The sequence below is a fragment of the Geospiza fortis genome, unplaced genomic scaffold (genome assembly GCF_000277835.1).
Source record: "Geospiza fortis unplaced genomic scaffold, GeoFor_1.0 scaffold164, whole genome shotgun sequence".
In the NCBI taxonomy this organism is placed as follows: Eukaryota; Metazoa; Chordata; class Aves; order Passeriformes; family Thraupidae; genus Geospiza; species Geospiza fortis.
The window spans coordinates 1534780-1542929 of NW_005054426.1; the positions used below are offsets into that span (position 1 = coordinate 1534780).

Here is an 8150-nt window from a genome sequence, read left to right on the forward strand (position 1 = left end):
TTGAAATTAATGGCAATGCTTAATAACATTTTGCACACAATTATGACTTCTTATCCGTACTTTTTATGATGAAGTGTGAATGACTAAAAGTGCTTGTATGCGTATTTTCACAAATATAATCTAAACCACACAGCTTACAAGAAGCAAAGCCATCTATCTCACTTAAACCTGTTTTCTCTGAAGAAAACACATTCTATGTGAATATTATGTAAATAAAAGTGCCACGTATGAAATACATACATAGCCAGTGACATCACCAGACATGCAGATGTTTATCAGCTGAGAATCAGGCCCTGATTTGCACAGAGGAATTGGAAAGTATTCAGTGAATGTTGGATTCTGCTGATCACTGCATTTTCCATAGGTGTACTTGTGTCTGGATATGCAACGCATTAAGCAGTAACCTCCTAATACTGTGTAATATCAATTAGCTCCATAAAATATACATATAAACACACAGGCAAATCTGTAAGCATCTTTCTTGCTAAAAAATGTCCAAGCCCCAGCCTGCAGATCACATCTTGCAAACCACATCTGGAGGAGAGCACAAGCTCACAGCGTTGTTGAAGGGCACAGGAGAGAGGGGAGGAATTTTGGCCCACAAACCGGAGCCAGAGCTCTGATCCTACAAAAACCACTATGAGATCTTTAATGTCCACACAGAGACATTATGATCTCATTTCTGTGCACTTCCATCTGAAAGATCTTCCCCACTAAGCACCACATGGTGCGTCATTTTATCTTCAAAGCCACGGGAAGCTGAGCCAACTCTACAGGGAGCCAATACACTGATAAACTGAGGGAGGGCTCATGTAAGCCCCTCTTAGAAAGCTGCCTTCAGGCCATGAGAAGGAAAACCTCAGCTTTCAGTTGAAGCCAAAATGTATGTCTAGCCTCCTCCTTATAAAAAGGACTGTAATAACATACAGCAAAGTAAGCTGGTACAAAAACTGGAGAGGGAAGAGGTTTATTTATTTTTGCTGAGCTCTTCTCTCCTTACAGTTTTAACTGTATCACTTCAGTTTAGAGAGCTATGTGAAAGAATTGCCTTTTTTCAAACTAATTCTCCCCCAAAATATCTACATTAGCCCTTCACTTAATAGAGAAAATAGCACTAAGCAGAAAGCAAATATATATAGCTACATCCAGTAGGCAGGGGGGAAAAAAGGCTGACATAAGTCACTTTCAGTTAAAAGCTTCTAAGAGACAAGAATTTCCAGAGGACACTTCTCCCTTGTAGCATATTTTCAGAGACCAAGTCATTTCCATGTAGTTAAAAAAACACCACATGAAAGGATTTCATTAATTTAGCAAGGATGGGGGGATGATTAACCTTCTTCCCTCATGCTTATTAATGGTCTCACATCCTACACAGAAGCGTTTTGTGCTTACTCTGTTGTGGTTGTCAGCTCCTCTGAAACATGAGTGGTCTGAAGGAGGCCTTCACGTTTCTGGAAAGGAAGATGGAATTAGCAAAGGAGAAGCTCATCAGGAGCTCATTCAGCATCTTTCAGAGCACCAGAGGACCGAACTGGATGAATTCACTAAGTTTCACAGAGGCAGAGGTGAAACAGCTGACACAGGAGGATTCACGCCCAGAACAGCAGCATTGATCAGGCTGACAGCCACAGGGATGTTTGGGAAATGTGTATTTGCACCTGTACTTGCAGCTAACTGCCTCACTGGCAATCCTTCTCCTCCTCAGACCACAGTCAACATCATGCCTGGAATACCATTTGGAGTTTGCCAGTCCCACCTTAGATCCCCACAGGGCAGCTGGTCATGTCACAGTGCCTGCCAGCAGCTTGGCATATCTGCCAGCCTGACTCTTCTGGGACTGAAATGACACGGATGGCTGTTCCCAGGCCAGGGCTCCAGAGTGCTGGCACAGCTCTCCTAGAGCAGGCGTGGCACTGGGGCCACTGCCACACACCTGACAGGGACACACACATCCTCCAAGGAAACACAGGGAGCACAAAAAGCTCAGCTAATGATTTCACAATGAACAGCACTTCCCTGATACCACGTGGTCTCTCCTTGGCATAATTTTCTGCATGAATAAGGAGTCTCTACCCAAGAGAAATAGCATGTGTTGAGACAGTTTCAAAATACCTCAAAGGGTGGAAGTGTTTTCACCTGAGCGAAAAAACTCGCTTAGCATTTCCATGGGTTCCTTTCAAAACTGTGCCTGAATAGAGGAATTTCTTTCCTCCCTTCTGCGTGCTCAAAAAGCTGACAGAAAGAGCTCAAATCTCAGCAGCCATCTAGGAACCAGGTCTGTCAGAATGACTTAGGGGAGGGTTAAGGGAAACAACCCCCCCAGGCACAAGCTCTGTACATCTGTACCATCTCAGTCAAACCTCAAGCAAGAACTTATTAGGGAGAACAGCTTTGAGGAGAAACACATCCCTCCCCAGAAGCAGTTCGAGAAATGAGAATTGAAATCTAAAAACCTGCAAGAAGAGCTCCTGCCCCTCCACTCCCGACTGAAGTAATGAAGGCAGGCAGAGCTGCTGGAAGGGAGGGAGCCTGGCTGGAGGCATGGGGGGAGCTGTAACAGCTCCATGCCTGCCGGGGCCCTGGGCTTTGTGCTGCCAGCTGGCCATGTCTTCACAGCCCTCACTTCCCTATCACACTCCTATCTCATCCTGCTCTCCCGAGGGAGCCATGGGAACAGCGCCAGGAGCTTTGGGGGAAAAGCCAGCATGACAGCATGGATGGAAAAATGAGGAGGCATCTGACAGGGCAGTGTTTTCCTGCATACAAAACAATGCCGCCTTTATTCCATCCCACCACGTTTCTGCTTTGTTAACACAAGGCTCAGGACCTTCCAGGAACCCTGAACCCCAGGGAGACGATGGTGTAACCTGCGAACAAAACCTCAGTAAGTGATGACTTGTGAGTAACGCCTCAAAGTGCCTGATAAGAAAGAGGAATGGTTTCCAGCACTGGCTCCCCAGCTGGTAGAAAAGGAAGCACTGCTCCCCCTCCCAGGCAGCCCAGCATGCTTCTCTCACAGCAAGCCTAGGTCTCCTGACCTTGCAATCCAAAAGCAAATGTCATTCCTTGATAAAATGTTGATTCCTTCCACCACTGGCACCAGACACATTTATTCTTCATCCTGCCTTGACTCTGACCTTTCAGTCTGCAACTCACACTAAAAGGGAATTACTGTAAAAATACCCCAGATCTCCCAGCAACACCAAGGTGGGACATGCTGCAATTTTAAGAATGAGGCTGACACAAGCTAAGCATAAAAGATGACAATTCCTGAACCTTGCAAAAATAACCAATACAGTGAGCCTTAAGGACAATTTTCCACTTAATTCTGAGAACTTTTTTTGTTTTCCTGAATTAGAGTATTTCTTCACCATGCAAGCTTACATTTAGAATAGCAGGCAGTCGAGTCAGCTAGAAAATCTCAGTATTTTCAGTCCTCACTGGAAGCACCACCAAAACCAACAGTTTCTCTCCTCCCTGCCCTCACTGAGGAGGGCTGGAATGACAGGCATGTGTTGAGTGACACCAGCATTAAAGCATGTATCACCCTAGACTCTTAACACAGCACTTAGAGTAGCTGTTCACAGAATTTAACTAGAAGGCCCACCTGAACCCTTGCTCTGCCAGGACCCTTCTTGAATAACTTGGGCACACATTGCCATGATTCCCCAGTTTCCTATTTCACACAAAGAAGCCAGCAAGAAAACTAATTCTGGAGGTTGATTTCAAAAAGGTTTTCAAGTTACTTCCAAGTAACTGTTTCAGGAACTCTGCTCTTGAGAGGGGCTATGTCACAGAGGCCATTATGAAATAATAAAAACATAACTGGTTTTCTGCTGGGTTGGTCTTGTAGTTGTTCCACATAATACGGAAAGACAGATAGCTAGCTAAAGGTTCTTCCTGCCAAGGAAGGTAAAACAGAAAGTCATCTCCAAAATGCTCATGGGTTTCTGAGCAAACTAACAGTGCAGGACCAAAAAAGGATAGTGCATTGCTTGACAGACCCAGACTGAGCTACAGATATTTCTCAGACTCTAAATCAATTATTTTAAATTACAAAACATATGCAACACCTTAAGAAAGTCTCAGTCTGTCACCTCAAGATGCTAAAGGAAGAGAAGGATTTAATGGAAGGGCAGAATTACCATGGAACTGTGGAGATCTGGATAAACATCTTCCATGTAGTACAGTGCTGTCATAATATTATCTCACTTTGTGGATTAGGACACTGAAAGTAAGAGGAAAAAAGAGCCCATAGCACTTACACAAGCTCATAAGGTTCTGCATTGCTGTGGGATGGGCTGTGGAAATGCACACATTTTAGCTGAGCAGTCACTTGCTAAACCACTTTATTTTCATGGTGTAAGGACAGTCCTTTTGGGGAAGAAGCACCTCAGGGATCTGCACAGTGTGAGGACAGCTCAACAAGTGGATAAAGATAATCAAAGTCACCCATGAAAATGAGACTCAGCTAGTTTTGAAAATTTCAGTGTGGGTGTGTTCCTGCACCATACTCCCACAGCATCTTGCACAGTTTTCTTGCTGCAGGGTCAGTTCTCAAAGACTTGCACAGAAGTCACTTAAACTGTTTATTTGCCCCCTCAAATGTATAACCAAGCAAAAAGAGCCACTGAAATGAAAACCTCTCAGTTAACATGTTAAAACTGTGATCTAGTTTGACAGGACCCTGTTCATTGTTGGGATATGTAACAAGAGATCACTTCAAAACAAATTGGTAATAGGGGCAATAATCTTCTTAATAGTAGTTTTCTTGTTTGGATTAGGAACAATATTCACCCCATCACCATTCTGTTTGTCATTAGAATAACAGAGGCTAAATAAAGTCCATTTAAAGAGATCTGTGTTACTGAACCAGCATGTATTTTTAGACTAGATTATGGATGCTAAACTACAAAAATTCAGTTTACCAAACTAGAAGCAGAAGGTTTTTTTTTCCAGAACGAACATTCTCTGTTTCATACCACCCCTTGCTTTCCATTTAAATAAACAAAGATGAAGAGCTGCAAGCTTTTCCTAGCACTGGGTTAGGGGCTGAGAGAAGCCTCCTCTTGCACAGGGCCAGCTGTGCCCATGCCCATTGCCAGGACCCCAGGCTCTAGATCCAAGAGCAAGAGCCTCTAGGATTTGACTTAACTCCCACTATACCTGACTCCTTGGGGACACAGGTGTTGCTCTCTCTCCTGCCTAGTTTCTCATCAGCCTTTACGTCATCCTGTCATCTAGTCTCAAGATCCAGGGACTCTGGTGAACCAGATGGAGTCTCCTCTATATCCCTCCAACAGGAAAAGAAGTGAAAACCTTTTCCACAGCCTTCTTCCTGCTGTAGAGGTGGATGGTTCTGTAGCTTGAACTAAGGACAAGGAAAGGGAGGCTTTATCTCTCTACCTCATATTTTTTCTGCCTTAGCAGTTATAGAAGACACTTCACTGTACTGGGCAGAAGGAGGTTTTTCACATCAGGGTGTGAGAGAGCTGCTGACCAGCTTATATTTATTTATATGTTCCTCCTCATCTTTCCAAGACAGACAAAAGAAATCTAAAAGTAAATCAGTCTCCTACTTACATTCATGTTACTTTACAACTAACTCACTGTTCTTAAATTCAAAATCACCTCCTATAGATAATACACAGATTTATTATGAACCAGGGAACATCCATCAATTTCTCATTTACATCACATCCTGCATGTCTAGTGCATCCAGGCAGGCAACCTGGAAACACCATTACTTAAATATAAAGCAAAATTAAGCTCATCTAATAACTACCCTGCATCTTGTAAGGGGATCCAGGTTTGCAAAACAGGGTGTGGGATCACTTTATCTTCTCCATTCTTGAAAGGAAACTCACAGCTGGAACAGTAAATGGCACTTGCAGAGTGAGTGCCACAGCAAACAGCACTTGCAGAGCAGAGTGCCAGCAGGAGCACATCTGCCTGTCCCATGGGAAGCTTTCACTGGGATAGAAGGCAAGGAAAAAGAAGAGATACAGATGCTTGAAAGTAGAGCCTTTGTAGAGGGAAAGGTCGACACAAAGCAGAGAAAGGAATAACCAGAGCAGTATCTAGGGCAGGGGGGAAGCAGTCAGGGTTCCTTAGGTCAGATCTCTCCCCCATATCTAAGGAAAGCTAGCAAAAACACAGGACTGTGAAAGAAATGATGAAAGTCTATCAGGCCTGCCAAGGAAAACAACGCATCTAAGTCTGCACATGAAGTCATTGGGGAAAAACCACACTGCTAACAGGCATTCCAGACTGGGGAGATTTTATGTGCTGAAACTCCTTCCTGTGCTGTTTGGGTTTCAATGGCTTCTCTGCAAAAAATGCACAGCAAAAAAAAACTGTACCGGAGTGACAGAAATCACAAGCCCAATGCTTCCTTATACAAAATCCCATTGCATGTTTGAGCTTGCTATTGTAATAGCAAAGGGTGGCCCCAAACCTACTAAAGATGCACTGTCCTTGGGAGTCTCATTTAAGCACATGCAACCCAAAAATGCATTCCCAAGCATGGGACTCACCAAACAAGTGGGACACACATTCTCTGAATGACAAGAGATGGGAGGCAATGGGTGGGAGCAGCCCAGCCCTGCAGAATCCCCTGTGCTCCTCCCAGGAGCTGGTACTCACCCGTACAACCACCACCTGCACAGACACGTGCTCAGGCAGCCGGATGGGAGCTCGGAAATGCATGGCCAAAGCCACCAGAAGGTGCAGGATGGAAATCAAATTCTTGCCGTGGATGGCTGCAGGGAACAAGGGAAATGAAGCAAGTGAAAGGACTCTGAGGTGTTATTTTAAACAAACAGCTCTGGGGGAAAAAGGCAGTGAAAAATGCTTTTGGTCAACACAGTCTTTTTATCCTTCTTCCTCTTTTTCCTAAATTAGTAAGGCCTACAATGTAACTTCCCAGGTAGCAAAGCCTACATTCAGCCCTTCCTTTAAGCACAACTTACAAGTCCCAACCCTCTCTGATCACAGACAGGCAGACCCAACCGCTTGCTTTCCACTGCACTGGAGGATGGTGGGGAAAAATGCTCTTAGCAGACTTCCTAAGTGATAACACACTTACTGAGACAGAAAATATAATAAAAGTCCTTACAGTCAACGTTCCACTTGATTGTCCAGCCATGGGGTCGGAGTAAATCATGGACAGCTTCCAAGACCGTCTGCAACTTCTGCTTCTGACCAATTTCAGATTGTGTCACCTCCGCCACATTCAGTTTGCGGTCAGCCAATTTTTCTGCATTTGAAAAACAAATAAAATAAATAAATAAAAAGGGCAGACAAAACCAGATTAAACTGTGTGGAGATAAGCACAGACCACTGGAGTCCACTAGAACTTTTCTAAGATAATTATTTTCCTTGGATGGAAAAATAGCTGAAAGTAAAACTTTCACCAAAATATGTCAGTTCCAATAAAAATGTGACAAAACTGGTAAAGTCTGGCTGAACATGCTCATCAATCAGATATCAAAATATGTAACAACTTTCAGCTAGACATCAAGTTAGCAGCAATATTAATGATACCTTCCATTTTCGTTCACTGCAGAAAAGCATTTGGCACAACACAGCCTTCACCACACAAGGAATCTGCACAGGTATAAAGGACTTTTTTACAGCTAGTTTAGGACAATAAATGGGAAATATTGCATGAACATTTACTTCAGCTTGACAAGCTTTATTTCAAGTCAGCTGAAGATATGAATTTAAGCTAAAGCACATTTTGCATCCTCAAATTCTAAAGACTCAAACCAGGATTAGTTCAGTGGAACTAATTTAAAAAGTAAGTTGGTACAATCTTGTCATGTTGTTGACATTGTCACATCATAGTTGATTACTTCCAAAATGAAATAAAACAGGAAAATGTGTAAAATTCCATTACTAAAATTTCAGTTCTGCTTATGTAATATAACTATTTGTGGCCAAAGTCACAGACAACTTGTTCTTATCTTTCTCTGTGCTGTGGCCCTTGCAAAAGGGACAGAAGCCAAAATTCTAAAAAAAAAGAAAAACCAGGGTGTGACGGTGGTCACAAGGGTTTCAGGGTGAAGGAAGAGACGAGATGGGCTCCATGATCAGAAGGCTTGATTTATTAAGTTATGATATATACATCTATTATAACTATACTAAAA

General features: G+C 43.2%; 1 protein-coding gene across 2 annotated transcripts in view; it reads right to left on the reverse strand.

The window, feature by feature from the left end:
- The window catches only part of PARVB (parvin beta), a 34501-nt gene that overhangs the window by 12625 nt on the left and 13726 nt on the right, over positions 1–8150 (reverse strand). For both annotated transcript variants that reach the window (XM_031061799.1, XM_005426859.3), the window contains exons 5-7: positions 7118–7258; positions 6646–6761; positions 1393–1451 (exon numbers count right to left, since the gene is read on the reverse strand). In XM_031061799.1, the coding sequence (XP_030917659.1) occupies positions 1393–1451; positions 6646–6761; positions 7118–7258 (316 nt within the window). The remainder of the gene's footprint in view (positions 1–1392; positions 1452–6645; positions 6762–7117; positions 7259–8150) is intronic.